Raw genomic sequence first — 25,782 nt, 5'->3', positions numbered from 1 at the left:
TTATGTTTACACTATGCAGTAATCCACTAAGTGTACAACAGCATTATGTTTAAACAATATACACACCTTAATTAAGAAATACTTTATTGACACACACAAAATGAGCAAATGCTGTTGAAAAAATGGTACCTGGAGGTGTGCTCAATGCAGGGTTGCCACACACTTCAAATTGCAAAAGACTCAGTATCTGCAAAGCACAATAAAGTGAAGTGCAGTAGAATGAGGTATGCCTGTATCTAATAACGGACTTTTATACAAAATATACAAAGAACTCTTAAAACTCAACAATAAGAAAAGTCTTATTAAAAATGGGCAAAAATATAATAAAAAAAATTAAAATGGGCAAAAGACTTGAACAGACACCCTTAAGTATACAGAAGGCAAATAAGCATATAAAAAGATGTTAGAGGTCATCTCAGTAAGGAATTGCAACTTAAAACAAGGTATCACTAAGCACCTGTTAGAATTACCAAAGTCTTAAACACTGACACCACCAAATGGTGGCAAGGATGTAGAGCAACAGAAACTCTCCTTCACTGTGGAATGCAAAATAATAACAGCCACTTTAGAAGACAGCTGGTGGTTTCTTATAAAACTATGCTTTTACCCTACAATCCGTAATTGGGATCCTTGGCATTTACCAAAAGGAGTTAAAAACTCATATCCACACAGAACTCCCACATAGATGCTTATAGCAGCTTTATTCATAACTGTCAAAACTTGAAAGCAACCCATAGGTAAATGGATTAATAAACTCGTACATCAAACATAGAATATTCAGCACTAAAAAAGAAAAAAAAAAGAGCTATTAAACCACACATACACACACACACAGAGGAGACCTTTAATTACATATTAGTAAGCAAAAGAAGCCATTCTGAAAAGGCTATGTACTGCAGGAGTCTAATATGACACATAGGAAGAGGTAAAACTATATATGGAGACACTGAAAAGATGAGTGGTTGCCAAGGACTAAAAGGAAGGGAGACGGACAGGTGGAATACAGGGGATTTTAGGGTAGTGAAGCTATTTTATATAATGATGGATACATGTCACTATACATGTCTAAATCTATAGAATGTTCCACAGCCAAAAGTGAACCTGTATGTCAACTATTGTCTTTGGGTGATAATGACGTGTCAATGTAGGTTCATTGATTGAAACCAGTGTACCACTCTTGAGCAGGTTGTTGACAGTAGGGGAAGCTGTGCCTGTGTGGGGTCAAAGGGCGTATGGGAACTTTGTATAATTTCTGTTCAGTTTCACTGTGAAACTAACACTGCTCTAAAAAATGAAGTCTATTTTTTTAAAAGGGCAAAAAGTGTGGCGTAGATGAACTGATCCAAAGGAGCAATCCATGTACTGTGGCATGGAAAACTGCTAATATGAGGTACAGCTAAGGAATCAGGCCCCTTGACACCTGATCTTGTTAGAGAATGGACAACGGAAAGGCTCTTTTTACTCTTGTCCTGCCACCTCCCCCAACACATACCACACTTTTAAGTAACTAGCACCTCCTCTGTCCCCACAATAGTCCACTTTTTTTTAAACAAAGATTTTATTTATTTTAGAGCGAGGGACAGAGTACGTGAGTGGAGGGAGGGGCACAGGGAGAAAGAATCTCAAGTAGACTCCACTCTGTGTGGAGCCTGATGGGGTTCGACAAGGGGTCAATCTCAGGACCCTGACATCGTGACCTGAACCGAAATCAAGAGTAGGAATGCTTAACCAACTGAGCTACCCAAGTGCCCCAGTCAGATTCCACTCTCACAACCTGCTTATCTTGAAATCAAATTCACGGGATCCCTGGGTGGCGCAGTGGTTTGGCGCCTGCCTTTGGCCCAGGGCACGATCCTGGAGACCCGGGATCGAATCCCACGTTGGGCTCCCGGTGCATGGAGCCTGCTTCTCCCTCTGCCTGTGTCTCTGCCTCTCTCTCTCTCTCTGTGACTATCATAAATAAATAAAAATAAAAAAATAAAAAAATAAATGAAATCAAATTCACTCAGATACAATGCTGTCAATGCCTGAGCTCTGAATTATAAGGATCCACCAGCAGTCCCTCCCAGGAGGCCACCTTCAGGGAGATTACTTATCTGGGAGGTGTAGGAATACAAAGGAGCCAGAATCTCACTTGAAACCCCACCATTTCAATATCAAAGACAAACAGGGACAAGGTCAGCCCTGCTCTGAATTTTCCAAAAGGGACCCCAACAGCTGGAGTCTGGCCTCTTTCCCCTATCCAACAGCATAAGCAGAATCAAACAGGAGGGCAGCCCCGGTTTAGCGCTGCCTGCAGCCCGGGGTGTAATCCTGGGGATCCTGGATCGAGTCCCACATCAGGCTTCCTGCATGGAGCCTGCTTCTCCCTCTGCCTGTGTCTCTGCCTCTCTCTTCATGAATAAATAAATAAATCTTAAAAAAAAAAAAAAAAAAAAAGAATCAAACAGGAAAGATCAGTACAAGGAGTCTCATGCCCTACCCTATGAAATTTCCCTGGCCATATCTTCTCTTTCCCTTTTGGGATTTCGGTTTCCCCATCTGTGCAATGGATTTAAGCTGTTCTAATAATTCGTAGATCAGTACACACAGTTTTTTTTTAATTTAGGTGCACTTTGGTTTTTGTCCATTCGTGTGAAAAATTAAGTTAGTAGTGACTCCTTGACCCACTCCTCACTGTTCCCCACCAGCAAGCACTGGAGTAAAGAATCCTTACACCGCCACAGACAATTTACTCTTTATTGATTAAAAATGAAGGAAACATGCAGCAAAATACAAAGTCAAAAAAAGGGAAGGGGGAGGTAAAATATTTTACATCTTCCATAATCTACCAGACATCATAGGAGAAACCTCCATTTATTGATACACCATTATTCTATCCTCAGATTATTAAATAGTATCAGCTGGCTCTAGGATTTGGTTCAAAACTTAAGCAAAAACCCCAAACAAATCCATCAGTCACTTAGAATAAGACCATACATTTCACAAATGACATTGGCACATGTTATCTTGTGCTAAATTAGTCTCTACCCCAAGGGACCTGGGGATCCTGGGGACCTAGAGACAGAGGTGCACCCTAAGCCACTGCTCCTGGAGAGAAGCAAGGTCGCTCACTAAGTCGCGTGCTGTCCAACCAGGGAAGTTTCTGTTCACGTATTTCCTCAGCATCACTGCTTAAGTCAGCACAGGGAGTCCACCATACATCACGCGGAAGAAGAAATAACACTGTGCTGGGGCTTGGTGTCTGGCTCCTAATTCCCAGCAGGGCAAAAGCTGAACTGAAAAGAAAAGAGAAAGCCCCAGCCCACTTCTATTGGCATGCCTGTTCCACTGCAGTTTAAGAGTGGCTGGCTGGAGAAACTGAACAGGGAAATGGGTTGCTGCTAACACCCAGCCTTGGCTCCAGACCACCTCCGAATAGAATGCTAGAACAGAATGATGCCATCACCCCTTGGATTTATCAATAAGTAGATGATGATAGCTTGCTTGAAACCAAAATACGGGCTCAAAGGTAAGCCACTAGTCCTGTGCCAAAGAGGATGCTATCTCTCTTTCACATCTTATTTCTACCTGCCTGCCCCCCATTCCTCCTACTCTCGAAAGAAAGAAAGAAAGAAAGAAAGAAAGAAAGAAAGAAAGAAAGGGGGGGGGAGAAAAGAAAAAGATAAATATTTTTCCAGCAAGCTAATCAGTCTTCTTTTCCCTCTCTAGGTTTGGCAGGCTCCTGATTTTTACCAACCCTGCTGGGACCCTGGACTTTGATCTTAGATCCTTTCATCTATTTTCCTTTCAATGGCCACCCCAAACCCATACCCCCTCCTCCTCCCCAACACCCACTCCTTACTCAGTATGCCTCTGCACCCAGGGAAGGGGAAGAAAGCTCAGGACTAAAACTACAAGCTTAGAATGAAACAAGAGTTGTGGGGAAAGCTTCCGGAGATGCTCCAAGAGAAAACTAGACAAAGCAATCTTGTTATTCACAGACCAACAGTGCTGGAAAGGGCTTGAGCAATTCTATAAGAGGCAGCTCTCCCCTTTCCGTGAGGCCAAAGCCCATCTTTGTGTGTCGTTTTAAGGCCAGACTGAGTGTCCCTTTCTTATACAAAAACTGTTCGGGCTACTTGCAGTTAGAGGCTGACTGCAAAACAGTAGGAAAGAAAATCGGCCCCACCGATTACTCACATATTGCATTATGAGTGCTCTTTTTTAAACCCAAAGAATAATTTATATTATTTCTATAGAAAATCAAATGAACACTGTCTACTCATAAATCCTAAGTCACGGCACATGTGGTTTCACTTTCCATCCTGGGTCAGGTTCAGCGCACAGAAGTGTGGACCCTCTCCAAAGGGTCAGTGCAGGAGAGGGGCGGAAGGCAGGCCTCGCTGGCCTGGTGAGTCTCCTTTATTGCTGTAGAAAGCTCAGCCTTGCATTTCCTCATGACGTGGAGGCCAGGCAAATTTTCATGGGAGGATTAAGGAGCAATTTTTCTTCAACTGAATTTTTAAGATCCGAGAATAAATTATTCCACAATGATATGAGTTGCAATTTTTCCTGTTCAAAACCACTGCTGGGGAAATTCACTTTTACACGCCATTACTTGGTGTTTTCACTAAAAACAGTCCAAAGTTCCACTCTGAAGGGTCTGATGGCTGAAGTTCGACTACAGTCAGATGTTTTGCACCAGCTGAAGTTAAGGCTAGCAACCCTTTCTGGAGGGAGTGATGAAGAGGGGTGCCTGAGAGCAGCTTCAGCAAAACGCTTAGAAACGAACAAAACAAGAACACAGTTTAGGCTGCCTCCTTCTGAGGCTGTGCTTTTTCCTAACAAAGGTTGCTAGAATTCACATCAGATTTAAAAAAAGAAAAAGAAAAAAAAAATCACTAAATTAAATTCTCTGGGCTCCAGATAAACAATCAATTTTTAATTGCTACTTCAGTGGTAAAGAGATATCCCAATATGCCCACATCCTGTCAGGTGTGGGAGAACAGGCAAGATGAGGAAGCCCAATATAGCTGCTACTTTCCACCCAGCGCCACCATTGGAGTAAGGCAAGATGAGCTGACAGTTCTCCCTCCTGGGCTTGGAGGCACATTTCCTGTCTCAGATGGAGGAAGATAGGGAACATGTGCAGTTAAGTTTACTAACGGAACTCTTTGAAGGGATGCTGGCCACTGGTAATCCAACTTTTCTTTCTCTGTGGGAAAACGGGGGAATGATGGCAAGAACATAAAGAAAGACCTCTAAAGCTCCTAGCCGGGAGGTTTGTTGCTGGGTTCTTTGGCAGTAGTGGGTTTAGGCCAACAGAAGCAACAGAGATACGCATGTATGGAATCTCCTTAGGCCGCCTCTTCCAAGGCTGTGGTTTAGCTGATGCTGAGCTGGGCAAATCCTATTAGTTTACCATCATCAGGAATATCCGAGCCTTCAACACCAGATGCCTAAGAACCAAACAAAATGAGAAGCTGTGGTTATTTGTAAACAAAACTTCAGGTAGCAATTAAAACTGATATAAGGACTGTGGGAAGGAAAACAGTGGGGTACAGGTCCCTGGGATACATAGAGGACACAGATGAAGTTGTCTCTTCCAGAAAAGTTGGGGGCTGAGTACAAAGCTGGAGTCAGACTGGCTAATACTCTCTCTTGAGAAGAGTCAAGGGCCTGGGGTAGGAAGCAAGCTTCCTGGGATGGAGAGAGAACGTGAGGTCACTCAAAAGGAGACATTGGCCTAGGGCCTTGGGGAAGCTAAATGAACACAATCCGCCATATTTTAATATTCTCATCACTCAGGGAATATAGAAGCTGGTCTGCAGAGGCTGCTGCTGTGTAAGAACAGTTTAATAAGAAGGAAGAGATGAGGGACGCCTGGGTGGCTCAGCGGTTGAGCGTCTGCCTTTGGCTCAGGGCATGATCCTGGAGTCCTGGGATAGAGTTCCACATCGGGCTCCCTGCATGAAGCCTGCTTCTCTCTCTGCCTATGTTTCTGCCTCTCTCTCTGTGTCTCTCATGAATAAATAAATAAAATCTTTAAAAAAAAAAAAAAAAAAAAAGAAGAGTACCAGTTTGAAAGTGACAGATCGATTTGACTGAGGTTCTTCCACAATTTTCTGCAAATTCGCTGCCACTGTAATCATACAAACAGAACATAATGAGAAACTAAGTAAGTCCACTTTCTATCATGTTTTAAAAACTTAAATGGTAGCTTAGAATGGTCTATGTTCAACCAAAATGGAAGCAGAAAGATAAATTACTCTGCAAACAAAAGTTATCTTTTAAATTCAACTCTAAGTAGCAAAAATAAATCTGGAATCATGATCAAAATAACTTTAAGATGCTGTACTAACTGGGGCAAGACACACAGGTGAAAGGGGGCACCTGGGTGGCTCAGTCGGTTACATGTCTGCCTTCAACTCAGGTCACGATCTCAGGGTCCTGGGATCAAGCCCTGCATCTCACTGGGCTCCCTGTTCTGTGGGGAGCCTGCTTCTATCTCTCCCTCTGCCTGCCGCTCAACCTGCTTGGGTGATCTTTCTCTGTAAAATGAATAAATAAAATCTTAAAAAAAAAAAAAAAAAAAAAAAGACAGATGAGAGGTAGGATTTGCCTACTCATGAGCCAGAAAGCCAAAAACTAGGAATGGGCAAACTGGCCTGCAGCTTATTTCTAGTCTGGCTGTAGGCTAAGAATGGTTTAAAGACAACAGAGACAGGGACGCCTGGGTGGGTCAGTGGTTGAGTGTCTGCCTTTGGCTCAGGTCATGATCCTGGAGTCCCGGGATCGAGTTCCACATCAGGTTCCCTGCATGGAGCCTACTTCTCCCTCTGCCTACATCTCTGCCTCTCTCTCTGTCTCTCATGAATAAATTAATAAAATCTTAAAAAAAAAAGACAACAGAGACAGTGTATGGCCCACAAAGCCTAAACTATTTACCATCTGGTTCTTTATAGAAAAATTTTGCTGACTGGCCCTACACAATGAGTTTTTCCCTCAAATAACATGTACCCATGGCCCGACTGTGCCTTTTCTTACTTTCTGATTATTATAGAAATAAACCTCTAATGAATTTTGCTTACCTCTTAACTCTACAAGGGCTGAGCTTCACCCTCCAAAATGGATTAGATATGGCTAAGTTTAACTTGTAACACGTCATCAATTCTACTAGAGTCTCCCAGCTTTCACTTACTATCACTGGAAGTCACAAAGCAAACTCAAAAATGAGATTTTTCTATTTTTATGAGAAACTGTCTCCAATACCTATTATTTCAGTGAGGCCAAGACCATTCCAAGACCTGTGAGATCTGCTCAATGGAATCAAAGTCTGCTTCTCTAGGTCCTAAATACACAGACAAAGACACGGGGGCACAGGGCAGAGCACAAAGTAGTTACCTATTACTAAATCCCTTCCATCAACCAGGCCGGCAGAAATGAGTTCCTGAGAGACACCCTCTGCTGTATCTGCAAGGACAAAGAAGAAGGTGCTCCATTTCTTGTGCACGCATGTCACTGCTAACTCTTAGAGTGGTTGGTGGCACTGCCAAGCCCACAGTAGCTCCTAAATCCACAAAACCAAGGAGGCTGGTGGGGTCTTCCTCCCACAGAAAGGTTTCTCCAACCACTGGGCTTACCTCAAGTAGGAAATTCTCTTAGGTCTCTACCAATCAGATGACCAGTATCAGATGCTCACTGTAAAGATAACTTACAGCTGACAGTGATGCTTCAGAGGAAAGTCCCATTCTGAGGGCAGCCCTGGCCCTGAGCCACATCAGCTCTGAGATGTGATGGCGAGTATGCAACATCTCCAGGGCTAGTACACTGAAATGATTTTTTTTTTTTTTTTTGGAATGATTTCTTTTCAAGTACATCTTGAAAGAAAAAAATTGTAATCTCTTCTCTTTGGAGATCATACCCCAAGTTTTTTGCTAAAGGCATTTTCTTTTTTATTCTGGTGGGCTTTTCTTCATATCTAGCGATTTTAGGTGCTACAATCTGATCAATGGTTGTAACAGAAATGAAAAGACAAGGACAGGGCATCCCTAACTGATCTAATCTCCAACTGACTCAGTGAGGCTGCTTCTTGAGGGCTGAGCCCTTGAAAGGAACAAGAGGACCTCTGGAGAGTGGATGAGTACACATCTGCACAGATGACCAGCGATTTGAATTAGTTTAAGATGAGACTCTTCCTGGTTTTAAACAGTGAAACAGATACACCTCTCCACATCTGCATCTGTTCTCTTTCATACTCAGTCGCTGATGATACCAAAACAGCAGGAAGAATGAGCATGGCACACAGGACAAATGTACTGGCTGCTGGCCACCTCCCAAATCTGAATCCTGAGTAATAATGGCAAGAAAGAAACAAGCCTCATCCCAGGGAGAAGTTCATGGCCAGAAACAATGCTTGATAGGACTCAGCTTTGGCCTGGGGAGAATAGCCGGGAAGTCTTACTTTTTCCTTGTCCTGTCATGGAGAAGGACAACCATATTCAGTGATGAGAGCGAGAACTCTGCACCCTGACAGGTGTAGATATGATTCCAGCTGTGTGAATGACAAGAAGTTACCTCCCCTATCTCTAAACCATGGTTTCAGCATCTATGCAATGGGGACATAATCTTCCTTAGGGGGCTATTCTGAGAATTTAATGAGATAGAAAGCTTAGCACAATGCCTGGCCTACTACAGCAGGTAGTAAATTACAGCTACATTCATTACTGTCTGTATTATACTAGGTTTTAAAATGAGGTTAGTAGTAAATTGAATTTTTTATTTTATTCATATGTCACCCAAACCCTTTAAACCAGGAACATTTTCATCTTTTAAAAGCAAAATATATCTAAAGGACAAAAACATCACAATACATTTCATAAAATGATAAATTAGAAGTTATTTTGTTTTTAATGTTTTTGATACCTCACCTCTCCCAGGAGTGAACTCGAATCGAATATCATTTAGTTCTTTTTTTGAATTCCTACAAAAGAAAACAATGTGTAAAATAAATTTCTAGATTTATGCATACTGACTTTGCCAACATTTAACAGGAAAGAACTCAAGAAAGACCATTCGATTCCCACAGATCATATGATCTGTTCTATGAGCTCATATTTCAGGGCTCAAAGCAAACTACTAGGAGTGACCATCTAACTGTCATACAACCCTTTTAATTTATGTACTCTATTATTTATGTACTCATAAATTACTCCGTAATTTATGTACTCTATATAATTTATGTACTCTATATTAATCAATATAAAACCTTGGTGCTAATGGGTAAAGGGAATTAAGAGTACATTTATTGTGATGAGCACCAAGTAATGAAATGAATTGCTGAATCACTGAATTGTACAACTGAAACTAATATAGCACTGTACGTTGATAACGGAAATAAATAAATAGGGAAAAAAAACCACCAAAGCACAAACTAAGAAAAAACAAAACAAAAAGCCCTCATGAAAACAAAAACAAAAACAAAAAGCCCTCATGCTTTTGAGGAGATTCTTATATGCCTACTCCCATCTTTAGTCCCTCTAAGATATCAAATAAACTAAGAGGAAAATGCATGAGCACAGGAAGGTATAATTAAAATGATACAGGATACGAAAGGGCTAGTATCCAAAATAATAAAAGAACTTATACAACTCAATACCAAAAAACCCCAAATAATCCAATTAAAAAATGGGCAGGATACATAAACATTTTTCCAAAGAAGACATCCAGATGGCCAACAGACACAGACACATGAAAACATCACTCATCATTAGGGAAACACAAATCAAAATCAAATGAGATATCACCTAACTCTCATCACAATCAACAACACAAGAAACAACATGTGTTGGTGAGGACGTGGAGAAATAGAATCCTTGTACACTGTTGGTGGGAATGCAAACTGGTGCAGCCACTGTGGAAAACAGCATGGAAATTCCTCAAGAAGTTAAAAACAGAAATACCATATGATCCAGTAATCGCACAGTTGGATATTTACACAAAAAATACAAATACACTGATTCAAAGGAATACATGCACCCCTTTTACTGCTGCATTATTACAATAGCCAAGATACAGAAGCAGCCCGAGTGTCCATCGACTGATGAATGATAAAGAAGATGCAGTATACACATACAATTGGATATTACTCAACCATAAGAAAGAATGAAATCTTGCCATTTGCTCCATGTGAATGGAGCCAGAGAGTATAATGCTAAAGGAAGTCACTCAAAGAAGGACAAGTATCATATGATTTCATTCACATGTGGAATTTAAGAAACAAAACAAATGAACAGAGGGGGGGAAAAAAGAGATAAACCTAAAAATAGACTCTTAACTATTCAAACTGATGGTTAGCATAGGGGAGGTGGGAAGGCGGATGTGTGAAACGGGATGGGGATCAAGAGTACACTATGAACACTCAGTAATATACAGAATTGTTGAGTTATTGTACTGTACAACTGAAACACCATAAGATAACTGGAATTAAATTATTTTAATACTGGAATTATATAGTAATAGTTAAAGAAGATCTGAGTTGTCTTAAGTGATAACTTTGTTTTATGAATAGAATGAGACCAAATTAGAATACAACAGCCATTGCTAATCTAACAAGAATGCTCTGCAATCTTAATCTAACTACCTGCAAAAGGAGAGAGGGTTAGAATGAGCAGATTGCCACCTATGGCACTTCCTGTGAGCAATCTGTCAGAGCCTATCTATATGACCCCAGCAAGAACCACTGATTTAGAACACTTTCTGTAAAACAGAGAAACAGACCAATTATATCCTTAGAGGATTTTCCCTTCATCATTTTAAGAACAAGGCCTTAATATGATCTATCACAATCAGAAAGCACTCCACTCTTGGGTCAGATGATCTGAGAGCCCATGATATATGGTCAAAATTAAAGGCCTAATCTTCAGATAAGCCAACCAAGTGCTGTTCCCCTAAAAACTATTCCTCAATTACAGACCGTACTCAATTACAGAACCTAAACTAGTTGTTTGGAAAAAATCATTAATGGAGAAACAGCTAAGAGAATGTGTGCACTAGTTAACATCCAAGTCCTTGTGCTGTTGCTATTACTTCTTTTTTCTTTTTTTTTAAAGATTTTATTTATTTATTTATTTTAGAAGGGGGGAGGAGCAAGAGAGAGAATGTTAAGCAGACTCCACTGAGTGTGGAGGCCGACATGGGACTTGATCTCACAGCCCTAATATCACGACCTGAGCCGAAACCAAGAGTCAGACACTCAACTGACTATGAGGGCAACAGTATTGCATCCCTGCAATGCCCAGCCCTTGATACTGGACGGCAAAGAATCTTGCTGGTTACTCTCAGGCACAGACTATTAGAAAAAAGAGTCACTTTCAAAGAGAAAACAGCATACTTAGAGTATTCAAAAGGTAACCAGAAGGTGTTTACTTACCTTAATCTGAGTACTAGGCTGATTGGGATCTTGGTCTCTTGTGAGCCTGCTCCTGAAGGCAGAGTCTAAAAAAGCATCAAAAGGTATAAAGTCAGTGTATAAACTACTAAGCATGAGGTGACTAATGGTCATCAGCAGAGGAAACATCCACGTGGTAGCAATTTCTTCATCTCTCAGTGAGGACAGATCAGTTGCTGGGACATTTCTTGCTATGGTAGGATGCACTTCGAGGCAGCAATAAGAGATGTCAGCCTGAGTTAAGCACAATTAGAAAGAAAATTCTCAAACCCACATGAAATGCCATACAAGCTACATTTGTATTTTGTATTATTCAGATGCCTCTTTCCCTCTACAAGGGTGAAAAACAATATAGCTGGTTTTTTCCCTTTAAAAAATTCTGCCAGTGTATCATATAGCAATATACAAGGTAAGATCTAAACCAGCTGCCCCTTAGGAATCCACCTAGCCTGGAGGTCCCAAGTCTTTTAATGACTAAACTAATCCTCTCTGAAAAGTGTAAGGTATCCCTTGCTTCCTAGAGAATATACATTCTACTGAAGTTTTTTATAAAGTGAATCTAATCTTTCCATCAGTTTTCATAAGATAACTGTATCTTTCTGGATATGGTGGAAAGAAATGGGAAGCTTACATTCAATAAAAAGGTGACATGAAGTCAACACCATGATTACCCAGAAGCTCTCAGAGCAGGTCTCCAAAGGCAGACCACCATCAGATTGCAAAAGAAAAAAATCAGAACTTCCATCTTTACCTCTTTCAGTCTAAAATGTTAGGGGGAAAAAATGAACTCTCTAATATTTAATAAATGAACAGACTCTGGAAACCTCACTCCAACCATGGAGCATAAGGTCACGTGTTGCACACAGTATCTGGAGTTTCCAGAAGGACAACAGGGAGTGATTCACAGCGGGGTCATTATTCCCTTGACTGCTTTCAGTGTATGAGGATTTAATGATATTTGTGTGTGACAAATGATGTGCATTTATAGATATTCCATCACTTCAATAAAATCAACCCTCATAAAATTGACAAATATCTTAAAAAAAAAGAGTAATAAAAGAAAATCATGGATTGGAGATGTATTTATAATACAAGTGTAACTGAACAAAAAGTAAACAGAACTGACAATCCTAGTGTCAAGACGAACTTGGTCAGCTGCAGATATAATACTGATCTCATAAAAAGTTGATGAGAATATCCCCAAATTTCTGATGTTTGGAATGTTTCCATCACTAACTTATCTTGCTGCTTGAAAACCTGTGTGATCCTTGAAAAGCTCTATTACCTGCATACAATGAAAACTGTGAGAAGAGAATTTCTAGTTTGTTTTAAACTCCACCACAACATCAGTTTCTGCTGTCTCCATCTACCCTGAAGGCCGACCATGAAAGTGCACTCCTGCTTTACCTGAGCAGTTTTTGCTGGCTCTGCCGGGGGTGGGGGAGAGACGGGAGTTGGTTGTGCAGGCATGTGCCCGGCTGGCTGAGGTAGATGAGCAGAAATTTGTTCTGGAACTTGGAGTAAAGTACCCACGGGATCAGTTGTTGAAAATAGCTGTAAAAAACCAGACAGTGCTGCTTTAGCTGAATGGAAAGGGAAGCAAGTCTGCTGACGGGCAAGGAGAGCCTCCCGGAGTGACATTTTCAAAGCAGTTTCTGTGTAGTGCACTGGCACACCTCTACCTCTCTTGAATATTATTTCAAATGGAAGCCAAATATTTCTACTAGGTTTTTTTGTTTATAACAACTTTTTTAAGGTGTAATTCATATCCCACTAAATTCATCCACTCTAAGTATCCAATTCAATGGTTTCTAGAAAACTTATACTTGTGCAAATATTACTACACTCTAACTTGAGAACATTTTCATCAACTCAGTTCTCTGGTGCCCATTTACATTTCACTTCTGCTGCCACACCCAGCCCTAGGCAGCCACTGATCTACATTCTGACTTCATCAGTTTGCCTTTTCTGGATCTTTCATATAAACAGAATGTATGCACTCTGTTGTATCTGGCTTATTTCACTTAGCACAGATTTTTCAAGTTCAGCCACACTAAAGCCCATATAACACTAGTTCACATATTTATTTCTAATTACATCTATTCTATTCACTTTGCCCAATAAAACAGCACCTCCAAGATACAGATTTAAGTAGTAATACTAAATTACAAAAGCTCCATTTTTCTGGGAACCTTCCATTACATAAAAAGAAAGACAATTAACCAGTGATACATTAACATATCTGACATGCTTTTCAAAACAGATGTGAAGCTTTATAACCAACACAGATATTTTATATATATATGTATATAATTTTGTGTGTTTGAAATATTTTTATAAATATTAAGTATGTAATGTAGGGGGAAAAAGACTGATGTTGAGTAAAAAGTCAAATTAAACATATTCAAAATTACAAATTGATGGGTAAAAATACTAAAATTTAGAGTTGAAAGAGAATAAAACTGAAAGGGCAACAAGAGAGGCTTAATAGCTGATATTATATAAACAAAATCAAGAGAAAAAGAAGTATAATTCTGTGTTCATTTATATCACACAGAGGAAATAAAAAGTAACTCTGTAACTCTGGTTCTGGATTTTGAAAGAAAAACAGAATGTTAAGATTAATTTTGAAAATGTTAACATTGGGCAGCCCAGGTGGCTCAGCGGTTTAGCGCCGCCTTCAGCCCAGGGCCTGACCCTGGAGACCCGGCATCAAGTCCCACGTCAGGCTCCCTGCATGGAGCCTGCTTGTCCCTCTGCCTATGTCTCTGCCTCTCTCTTTCTCTCTCTCTCTCTGTCTCTCATGAATAAATAAAATCTTAAAAAACAACAACAAAAAGAAAATGTTAACATTAAGTATTAGCAATATTTCAAAAGAACAGTTTCCAAATTCCAGATACATAATTACCTATAATAAGAACAGAAAGGTTAAAGAAAACCAAGCAATGAACTGATATGGAGAAACTGGAACCCTGTGCAGTGCAGGTAGGAATAGAGAAGCGTGCAGCCACTGTGGAAAACAGTAAGATGATTCCTCAAAACATTAAAAATAGGGCAGCCCAGGTGGCTCAGTGGTTTAGCGCAGCCTTCAGCCCAGGGTGTGATCCTGGAGACCCGGGATCAAGTCCCATGTCAGGCTCCCTGCATGAAGCCTGCTTCTCCCTCTGCCTGTGTCCCTGCCTCTCTCTATATATATCTCTCATGAATAAATAAAATCTTTTTTTAAATCAAAATTTATAAAAAAAATAAAATAAAAATAGAATTGCTATATGACCTAGCAATTCCTTTCTGAGTACAGACCCCAAAGAACTGGAAGCAGGAACTCAAACAGATATTTATGCAGCCATGTTGAGAATGAAATTATTCACAACAGCCCAAAAGTGAAAGCAACCCAAGTGCTATCCAGTCAATGGATAAACAAATGTGGTAGATACAGACAGTGGAATATTATTCAGCCTCAAAAGGGGAGGAAGGAAGGAAATCTGACACATATTACATCGATGAACCCAGAGGACATTATGCTGGGAGAGATAAGCCAGTCACAAAAGACAAATATTATATGATTCCACTTACATGAGGTATACATAGAATAGTACAATTCAGAGATGGTAGAATGGTGGCTGCCAGGGGTTGGGGGAAGGAAAAAATGGGGTGATTGTTCACCTGGAGATGGTTGGTGGTGATGACTGCACAAGAGTGTGAGTGTACTGGATGCCACTGAACTGTACTCTTTTTTTTTTTTTTAAATTTTTTTATTTATTTATGATAGTCACAGAGAGAGAGAGAGAGGCAGAGACACAGGCGGAGGGAGAAGCAGGCTCCATGCACCGGGAGCCTGATGTGGGATTCGATCCCGGGTCTCCAGGATCGCGCCCTGGGCCAAAGGCAGGCGCCAAACCGCTGCGCCACCCAGGGATCCCTGAACTGTACTCTTAAACATGGTTAAGATGGTAACTTCCATGTTACATCTATTTCACCACAGATTTTTTTTTTTTAAAAAAAGCTTTTATTTATTTGACAGAGAGAGCGCATGGGCTGGGGGGGGCGGCGCACAGAGGGAAAGAGAGAAGCTGACTTCCCACTACGCAGGGAGCCCAATACAGCTAGATCTCAGGACCCCTGGGGTTCATGACCTAAGCCTAAGGCAGATGCTTAACCCACTGAGACACTCAGTTGCTCCTTCACCCTAATTTCAAACATAACAAAGTAATGAGGACAGAAGTGTATGAGGTGCCTGAGAGTCCATGTGGGGCTGCAATTAAGGCAAAAGGACAAGGAGATCACAAGAACAACTTTGAATTCTTTTTTTTTTTTTTAAGATTTTATTTATTTATTCATAGAGACACACACAGAGAGAGAGACAGAGACACAGGCAGAGGGAGAAGCAGGCTCCATGCAGAGAGCCTGATGTGGGACTTGATTCAGGGTCTCCAGGATCACACCCTGGGCTGCAGGCGGCGCTAAACCACTGTGTCACCGGGGCTGCCCACAACTTTGGATAATATGTAAAATGCCCTCTCCACTCAACTGTGGAGAAATTAAGAATTAGTAAAGACAGATTAAATTAGAGGAGAAATTAAGAATTAGTCAAGACAGATTAAATTAGAGTAAGAAATAATCTTAAATTCTCAGAAGATTACATAAAGAAGTTATTTCTTACACACACTTCATGTCTATCTCTGGTCAGCAGAGGCTATATTTGTATATGTGCTGCCGAAGGGAGCACAGCAGAGGCTACATTTGTTATCATCCTCATTCAGGGATGCAGATTGTGGTGGTAGGGGCAAGGGGGACCCAAGGAACAGAAGGGCTCCTTCTGTTCGCATTTCATTGCCCAAAGTAACTGCCGTGGCCATGAGTAACGAGGGATAGGGAGATGCAATTCTACCATGAAACAAAAAAAGGAGCCAGAAATCTTAGCGAACCAGAGTTCTGATAGAAGTTGTCAGATACGGGGCCTGTAAATATGCTGAAATACAGTTATTTATTTTCAGGCTTAAACAATACAATACACAAATCCTGTACATAATTGTGTGCAAAAATTTATATTGTATATTCCACAAATCAAGTGGAAAAAAATAGTACTTTTAAGCACAGGGCCAAAAACTGTGCTTGATTTAAGAGGGTGACTGATTTAAGAGGGCAAGGTATGTATCATTAAATCAAATACCGAGCTTGGAATGCAAGCTGCCAGAAGGAAGAATGTATTACAGGATGCATCCCCTGAAATGATTGTTGGTTATCTTCATTGTAAGGAGCATAAGGCAGGCCAACCTAACAGTTTAGTAGGATTCCCTATCACAAGAGGCAATAACTAAAGACAAGAATCTACATCATAAGAGAAACAATAGGGGGGAAAAACAAAAAGGAAAGATAGCATATGACAAATACCTGGACTGATTAATGCAAAAAGACTACCTTCCACTTCAAGCTGCCCAAGACTTTAAGTCATAAAGTCAGGCAAGAAAGGAAGAAACAACTTTCTGGGTCTTTAGGTCAACTTTTAAAGTGAGTGCAATGGCACCAACTTACTGCAGAAATCCATTTAAACTTAGAATTGATACCTCTGATGAAATCTGAATGCTATAAATTCTCATTCCCATTTAGGCACACATAAAAAAAAAGTGCTTAACATTAAAGCAAAACAAAACAAAAGCACATAACCTTTAATGAATCAAAACCCACAACTACTTACCTCAGAATTTGATAATGATTCTTTCACTCTGGGAGACTAAAAGAAATACAAAAAATGCTTATTAACGTACAACTTAGGTTACTTGTAGTCAGTTCCAAACTGCACAGAATGTTGAAATGTAAGTAAACTCCATTTCATTTTGATCCATAAGTTAAGTCACTGGTAACTCTAGTGAAAGTTTTCTGGAAAAAGAAAATATCATGATACTATTGTATTTTTTGTCCAGGTAGCCTTTAATACATCAATGTCTTACAGTATTCTAAGAGTTCATAACTTGAGGTTTATAAGCAAACATAATGGGACTCAAGGCCTAAGTCCTCAGGCAGCAGGGAGGTCACATTCTTCAAAGTACAATTCTTTCTACTGATTATGAACATATTATATACATGAAATCTCACACTAAATATAAGCCTTCAAACTAATTATTCAGCACATCCTCAAAGCAGAGTAATTTGGGTTATGGGCTTTAATGGAGAACACTCTTCAGCCAAAATTGAAAAACCAGTTGTAATCTGCCATATGAAAATAGAATCTAAATTTATTTAGTAAATCAGAAGTAGTGGTTCTAGATATAGGCAACTGGAGAATACAACAACAACAAAAACCTCAACATATCTCTAAACAAATATCAATTTATGGTAAATTCTACTAAGCATAAATTTAGACTACTTAAAAGCTCAGCTTAGGTTTTTGTGAATTTTCATCACCATTTTATTAAGGAAATTCAAGATTCAAGTGATAGCTAGTAAATCACAGAGAGTATATGGCCAAATCAAAACCTTTTCTTTAAACTTAACATTTGGAAATAATTTCAAACATAGAAAAGTTATTAGAATAAGAATAGTACAAAGAACACAAGTATACCAGATTCACCCATAAAAGAATACCTTTTATTCTTATCTGCTTTACTATTTAGATGTTAATTTTCTCTTTTTAAATATATTTATTTCGCCAATCATATTTTTCCTGTACTGTTTGAGAATAAGTTGCATCTAACATAGCTGTTTTACCACTGAAGAGTCACTATGTATTTCTTAAGAACAGAGATATTCCCTTATATAACTTCATACTACTAAAGGTACCAACTTCAGTAAATTTCACAGTAATGTAAATTTTAAACATCTAGTGAAGGCATTTTCCAAATTCTCAGTATGCAGTAATTATTTTTCCCTTTGCAACTAATAGGCAATCTGTGGAGATTTGTAAGAATTGTAAACATCCTGTTCATCAAAATTCTCCCCTATACTTTGCATCCTCTGATGAACTAATCTTTATGACTGCTTTATCATGGCTATAAAATGATGATTTTCCACTCCAATACTCTTTCACACTTACCAGTCAGCACTGGTAATTTACTGTAAAAATGAACTATAGTCCTTTCCCACCACTTATTTATCCACCTATTCATTTTTGGCATAGACTCATAAATCCCTATTTTTTAAAATGATTTGCAATTTATTACTGCACCTAATAATTTTGATAGTTAAATTCTCTCTAATTTGGTCAGTGGAAGCTCATTCAACTTGGCCCTTGTATTCTTTTTTTTTTTTTTTAAAGATTTTATTTATTTATTCATAGAGACACAGAGAGAGAGAGAGAGAGGGAGAGAGAGAGAGGCAGAGGCACAGGCAGAGGGAGAAGCAGGCTCCCTGCGAAGAGCCCAACATGGGACTCGATCCAGGGTCTCCAGGATCAGGCCCTGGGCTGCAGGCGGCGCTAAACCACTGTGCCACCGGGGGCTGCCCCGGCCCTTGTATTCTAAAATTATGATTTTTTAATAAAAAAAACTTTTTAGACAAAAGAAGATACTCCCAATTCATCTTGAATTTTCCATATGTAAGCCCCAGGATCAGCCATTTCTCCAAGGAGTCCTAATTCTTTTAGTAGAGAATGACATTAAAGACTAAGACCTGAGCATAAATTGTGTTCACCGTTATTGTCTTCCTGATTCTCTGTATACCTGGTAATCTTTGATTAGATGCCAGATGCTGTGAATTTTACCTTGTTGCATGCTGATAATTTTGTATTGCTATAAATCTTCTTAAGCTTTGTTCTGGAATACAGTAAAGTTACTTAGAAATTGTTTAATCCTTTTGAATATTGCTTTATGAGTTGTTAGTTGGATCTGGAGCAGTGATCAGCCTAGGATCATATGCTCCCCCACTACTTAGACCAGACCTTTCTAAGAACTCTACCCAATGTCTTGTGAATTATAGGCTTCTCCACTCTGGCTCTCTGTGAGTGTTGGATGCTGTTATCTAGTCTCAGGTGGTTTTCTCATATGTATTCCTTGAAGAGTATTCTGCTGAACACTCAAAAGGGAAGCTCTGTAGACTTCTAAGCTTCTCTCTGTGTGCAGCTATCTTCTCCATGGTATTTTACCTGATTGATTTTATCTGCCTCAGTCTCCTTGGACTCTTAGCCCTATTTCCTCAAGTCAGGAAAACATTCTTCAAGCTATAATGAAGGGAATAATCAAACAAACTGCTCCAGAACTGACATAAGTCTTAGAATGGGCAGAGTAAGAACTAAAATAGTTATTATAACTGTAACTATTACAGTTATCTTCAAGAAATAGAAACATGAAGATGTAAAAATGAACAAACACAAAATCAAACTTCTAAAATATTACAATGTCTGCAATATAAAATAGATTAAATGGGAATGACAGCAATTAGGCACTGCAGAAGAAAAAATGAACTTGAAAGCCAGCAGTAGAAAATGAAACTGAGTAAAAACAGAATTTTTAAAGAGTGAAAAAATCAGTGAACTGGCAATTTTAAGCAGCCTAGTATACAGGTTATTAGAGCCTTAAAGGTATGAAGGGCAGAAAAAAGTATTTGAAAATATAATAGCTAAAAAATGTCCCTATTTGATAAAAACTTAGAAACCCACAGATGCAAACTCAATAAATCCCAAGTACAAAAAACATGGTCAACAAACAAACCCAGGCATACCATAATCAAATTGCTCAATATCGTTCAAAAAGGAGTATCTTAAAAGCAGCCACGGTAAAAAGACATGGAACTTATAAAAGAACAAGACAAGGATACCAGCAGACTTCTCAACAGAAACAATACAAACAAGAATTCGGGGAAAACTTCCTTAAAATACTGAAAGAAAAAAAACCTATCAATTTAAGTCTATACCTACCAAACATATCTTTTCAAAACAAAGGTGAAATAAAGACATTTTCAGACCAAAAACCTCAAAGAAGTCACCACAAGTAGATCCACGCTACAAAAAAATGTGAAGGGAGGTTCTTCAGAAAAAAGAAAATGATATAAAAGATGGAAATGTGGATCTATAAGAATATTTATTATGAACATGTGCTGAATTTTGTCAAAGTTTTTTCAGAACATATGAAAGTAAGAATACGAAAATGTATTTTCAGGCAGCCCGGGTGGCTCAGCGGTTTAGCGCCACCTTCAGCCCAGGGCTTGATCCTGGAGACCCGGGATGGAGTCCCACATCAGGCTCCCTGCATGGGGCCTGCATTTCCCTCTGCCTGTGTCTCTGCCTCTCTCTCTCTCTCTCTCTCTCTCTCTCTGTCTCTCATGAATAAATAAAATCTTAAGAAAAAAAAAAAAAAAGTATGATTTTTCCTCTTGTTAGGTCTATTAGATTCTGTCAAAGTTTTTTCAGAATGTATGAAAATAGGAATGGTATTTGTTTTCTCTTTAGGCCTATTAATATCACAAGATTTCCTAATATTGAACTATCCTTGCACCCCACCTCCTTGATTATACTGTATATTTTCAATATAATTCAATCTAGTTTTAAAAGAGTTTCCTCTTACAAACGAACTCATGTCATCAAAAATGGCTGTAACAATAACATAAGAGGGACGCCTGGATGGCTCAGCAAGTGAGCATCTGCCTTTGACCCAGGGCGTGATCCTGGAGTTCCAGGATCAAGTCCCACATCAGGCTCCTGCATGGAGCCTGCCTCTCTCTCTGCCAGTGTCTCTGTGTCTCTCATGAATAAACTAATAAAATCTTCAAGGAAAAAAAAAAAGAATAACATAAGAAATACAGAAAGTTACTCATTCTGAGAACAAAGTACATAATTTTCAATGCTGTTTATACACCAGTGTGTCAGGTTATAGAAAAGCTACTATGAGTATTTCAGAACTACAAAATTTTAAATAAATTTTTCTTGCAGATAGCTAGGGGATAATAATCAGAATTGAAAATACTATAATTTATCTTCCCAAATATTACTTTTTGGCCAGAGAAAAAATTGTATCAACTCTTTCACAGGAGGCTAGAACTACAAGATTCATGTATCTCTGGCTTCCTCTGATTACTTTAAAGTAACATTACCAAAAAATCAATTTAAAGAGGAATCATATGAAAAAAGGAGAAAAGAAACCAGTCGTACATTTAATAAACTCGTATACAAATGAATATTTATATTTGTTATCTTTTGAAGAACTTTTCAAAGTTAGACCATAATAAATTTTTGCCCATTTTCATTGACAAGGTCTTTACAAATTTAGCTCTGCAAAAAGACTAGACTCAGACTTCATCTGACAAGACCAACAAATATTCAGTGTTGATAAGCAAAGTCGTAAGTGCTATGGTAGAGCAGATCTTTGAAGCAGAGATATACCACCTACTCACCACTCATACCACAAAAAGGTTCTAGGCAGTCAAGGCTATGATGAATCTTAAACATTAATATTTCCCATATACATTTCTATTCCTGGGAATGAGTCCTATCAATCAACTTGAGGTATTAACTTTAGGCAAAAGTAATGGAAAAAAAAAATCAAAACAAGACTTTTGTCTTCACTGCTTATAGTGCGCGTATCCAGGATACACACACACACACACACACACACACACACACACACACACACACACCTCGCCTATCCAGGATATACCAACTAAAGAAAGGTATACTGTTCCTCTTCAGGTCAAAGGTTAGCAGTTTCAGGGACTGTTTTTTTTGGCTTTTGAGTTCAGTGATCTCTTCTGCAATGTCTAATCAAGCCATTAATCTTATCCAGTGTATTCTCACCTCAGGCCTAGTAGGTTATATTTCTAGATTTTGCCATTTTTATATACTCTAAATATCATATTAAAAAAGATGTCAGTCTACTTTTCCATGTAGAATTAATTCCATGTAGAATTAAATGGGCTCTTACTGTTGATAACTTGCTTGAGGAAATTCTGTCACTATCTTATTTTTTATATTTTAGCTGGTTAAGCTGAACAGAACCAGAGAATATAGTATTATCTCAGAGGCTTCAGACAAAAAGAGCTCTATATTAAGCATACAGTTTAACAAGACTTACTCTGAGTTGTGAAATTGCTGCTTTCCCTTCCTCACTTTCTTCATCAAATTCATCATCACTCCACTCCCAGCCACCATCTTCTGTCTTATGAAGGCGGCCACTGGAACCTGGTACTCTCCGAACCTGTACATGGATGTCGATTATGGTAGTGTTTAATATTTGCTATATACACTATGTATATCTTTCACCCCTCACTTGCTCTCTGTGCTCCACTACCTGTCTTTACTCCAACCACTGACTTTCCCTATACTCTTGGACCCAAACATCATCCAAATCCTTATGTGAAGTCATAGGCCAAATCTTATTAATGGTTTCACATTCTGAGGTTTAAATTTTTTTTTTAAAAAACCTCAGCCCTCAAAATAAAACCAAGATAAAGAAGATTCTTTTTTTTTTTTTATTTTAAAAATCACAATTATACCTTCAGTTTCAAGAGTACTGTAGCTGTGTAAGTTTTTCATTTCGGCACACTCTTCTTCAATTTTTATTTTTCTAAGTAATGTGTTCTAATTATTCCCCCTAGATTTTTTTGGTTTTAGGAACTATCTACTACTGGACTTCCAACTATGAAAGATGAGAACTTAATCCTATTATAAACCCCTCTGACTCTTTTCTCAAGATACAGTGAAATTTTGGTTAAATCTATCTTTTTCAGTGTTTCCATGACATGATTATATAAATGAGATAATTAAGCCTAATCGTATAATTACCTTTCTTTCCTGTATAACTCTTGTTTCCAAGAATTAATATTTTTCTTATCTCTAGGTACTTGTCATATTTAGCCTCCAATTCTCTCCCAGCTGTGTAAATCCCCTCTCACCACATCGCTATACTTTAGGTACTCATCAGGATTATCTTCTTGAGGAAGACCGTCACCCAAGCCTCCTGATCTGCTCCACCCTAGACTGGTTTCACACCAGGTCTGGACTTCAGATCTCACTCTATCACCTGCCACATGACTCCCTCTTTCTCAGTTTAAGCACTTCCTCCATTAACATGGCATGTTAATTAAAGCCATGCATTTCTCAACTTTTCTTGATTCCAACCCACACTTCACTTATAGTTTGTCTGTTTTTTAAAAAAGGTCTAGGTTAGTAGAAATCACTTTCTTTCATAACATTGTATACAACTGCTTTGTTGTGACCAGACACACAGAGGAGCTACTAATGTCATTACAATTCCAATCTTGTCCATGATCTTTTCCCCTTCTCTGAAAGCTATAGGATCTTCTTTTTGCCTCTAGTATTCCAGCAATGTGCCTTAGTGCTGGCCCATTTCCATTCATTGTGCTACGTACTTGGGCTCTTTCAATCTGGAAATTCATGACTATCCTTTTTGGAAACTTCTCTTGAATTATTTCTTCAGTGACTTCCTTTCTTCTATTTTCTCCATTCTGCTTTTCTGGAACTTTTTACTCAAAGACTGAACCTTCTCAAATAATCCTCTAATGCTGCTGTCTTTTTTTTTCCTGTTCTCTATCTCTTGGCCTTTGGCTTTATTTTCTGGGAAATTTCCTCAGCCTCACCATATATCCTGTGTATTAACTATTTTCATTTCTTCTATAATGTTTCCTATTTCCAAGAGCTTTTTATTCATGGTGGTGTCAGTGTCTAAAAGCTCCTCTTTTTAAGTAATAGCTTTATTAAGATATAATTCATGTACCACATAATTGACCCATTTAAGGTATACATCATTTTTTAGTATATTCCAAGCTGTGAAACCATCTCCATAATTAAATCTAGGTCACTTTCATCACTCCTCCATACTGCAAAAAAATCCCAGACCCATTAGTAGTCACTGTCCATTTCTGTATAATACCAGTCCTGGGCAACCTCAAATCTACTTTATGTCTATACATTTGCCTATTCTGGACATTTCATATAAATAGAATCATATACTTTGTGGTCTTTTGTAACCAGTTTCTTATGATTAGCATAATGTTTTAAAGGTCCATCTATATTATGACATCTGTCAGTACTTCATTTCTTTTTATTGCTGAATAATATTCTATCTTATGGACATGTGACATTTATGTATCTATTCATCCATAGATGGATAATCAGGTTGTTTTCACTTTTTAGTTATTATGAATAATGCTACTGGGAACACTCATGTACATATCTTTGTGTGTATGTTTCCAATTCTCCCACACATGCCGAGGAGTGGAATTGCTGGGTCATACGGCAGCTTTGTTTAGTTTTTTTAGAAACCTCCAGACTACTTCTAAATGACTGTACCATTTCACACTTTTATCACTAGCATGTGACGGTTCCAATTTCTCTACATCTTTATCCCACTTGTCTTTTTCTATTATAGTCCTCCTAATATGTCTTGATTGTTTTTTGTGTAGTGTGAAGAAAGGGCCAAATGTCACAACTCACTCTGGTAGCTACAAACAATGATTTAACAGTCTAGAATTAATTCATCAATTGTGTAACATACCTTTTCATTCTAGTAGACAGCAAACCTAGACATACTAGAGTAATTATATTTGCTGAATGAATATATCAAAGAATGCTAAAAGAAAGGATTGGAAAAAAGTGAGTAATACTAAGAAATTATTAACAAAGCATCACTTAACATATACTTTCAAAATGCAGAAGTAAGTAACCAATTTCCTAGGAAACCAGAGTTAAATCCCCATTTACCTTTTTAGCTCTTTCAGAAATAGTTGGTGCCCTCTGCAGTATTTTTTCTTGAAGAAATTCTTTATTCTGGAGAAGAAAAATAATTTTTTTTCTTACAAGTTTTACCAAACCAAAGAAACTGACACAGAAATATTCATTACAATTAAAGTAATTGTACATTACTACCACAGTTTCCCAATTTGGACAGAGCTTTAGTGTACTGAATGAACCAGGATCTATGAAAAGCTTGTTTTACCCTATATTCTTTGGGACCATGGTCCCACATTTCTAACTACGGTAAAATCCCACTTATCTGTTCTCTTTGGGAAATGAGATGTTTACTAATTCCGTAGTAAACCCTGAAATAAGAGTTCAGTATTTTTCAAAGATTATATTTATAATGGCAAAAGTTAATATGCATTGTCCCTGTTATAAATTTAACCTGATGTTTAAATTAATTTATATGAAAAATACATTTATTAATTCTAGAGCATGTATCTTAATTACCAAAAATTATACAGATAATGCCCCCAGCTTTTATTTGATCTACCATCACTTTTCCAAACATTATCATTTAAGAAAAAGCAACTTTGGGCAGTGAATCTAATTTAGGTAACTGAGGAGTATCACATGAACATAAAATCAAAAGTAAGAATTTCCTACCTTTGCTTTTTGGAAAAATTTGTGCCTTAACAGTTCTGCTGCTGTTGGCCTAAAACCAGAAAAG

General features: G+C 38.5%; 1 protein-coding gene across 2 annotated transcripts in view; it reads right to left on the bottom strand.

The window, feature by feature from the left end:
* Positions 1-2,725: 2,725 nt before the first annotated feature.
* The window catches only part of OXSR1 (oxidative stress responsive kinase 1), a 91,560-nt gene continuing 68,503 nt past the window's right edge, over positions 2,726-25,782 (bottom strand). The window contains exons 9-18 of one of the 2 annotated variants that reach the window (XM_026001004.2): positions 25,719-25,767; positions 25,077-25,142; positions 22,429-22,551; positions 17,127-17,162; positions 12,839-12,985; positions 11,414-11,478; positions 8,913-8,965; positions 7,387-7,455; positions 6,060-6,124; positions 2,726-5,441 (exon numbers count right to left, since the gene is read on the bottom strand). In XM_026001004.2, the coding sequence (XP_025856789.1) occupies positions 5,367-5,441; positions 6,060-6,124; positions 7,387-7,455; positions 8,913-8,965; positions 11,414-11,478; positions 12,839-12,985; positions 17,127-17,162; positions 22,429-22,551; positions 25,077-25,142; positions 25,719-25,767 (748 nt within the window). In that variant the 3' untranslated portion in view covers positions 2,726-5,366. The remainder of the gene's footprint in view (positions 5,442-6,059; positions 6,125-7,386; positions 7,456-8,912; positions 8,966-11,413; positions 11,479-12,838; positions 12,986-17,126; positions 17,163-22,428; positions 22,552-25,076; positions 25,143-25,718; positions 25,768-25,782) is intronic. The other variant, XM_026001005.2, reaches the window with a different exon arrangement.

This window comes from Vulpes vulpes, chromosome 11 (genome assembly GCF_048418805.1).
Source record: "Vulpes vulpes isolate BD-2025 chromosome 11, VulVul3, whole genome shotgun sequence".
Taxonomy (NCBI): domain Eukaryota; kingdom Metazoa; phylum Chordata; class Mammalia; order Carnivora; family Canidae; genus Vulpes; species Vulpes vulpes.
The sequence above is the reverse complement of the archived record's forward strand: the minus strand, read 5'-3'. Positions and strand labels throughout refer to the sequence as shown.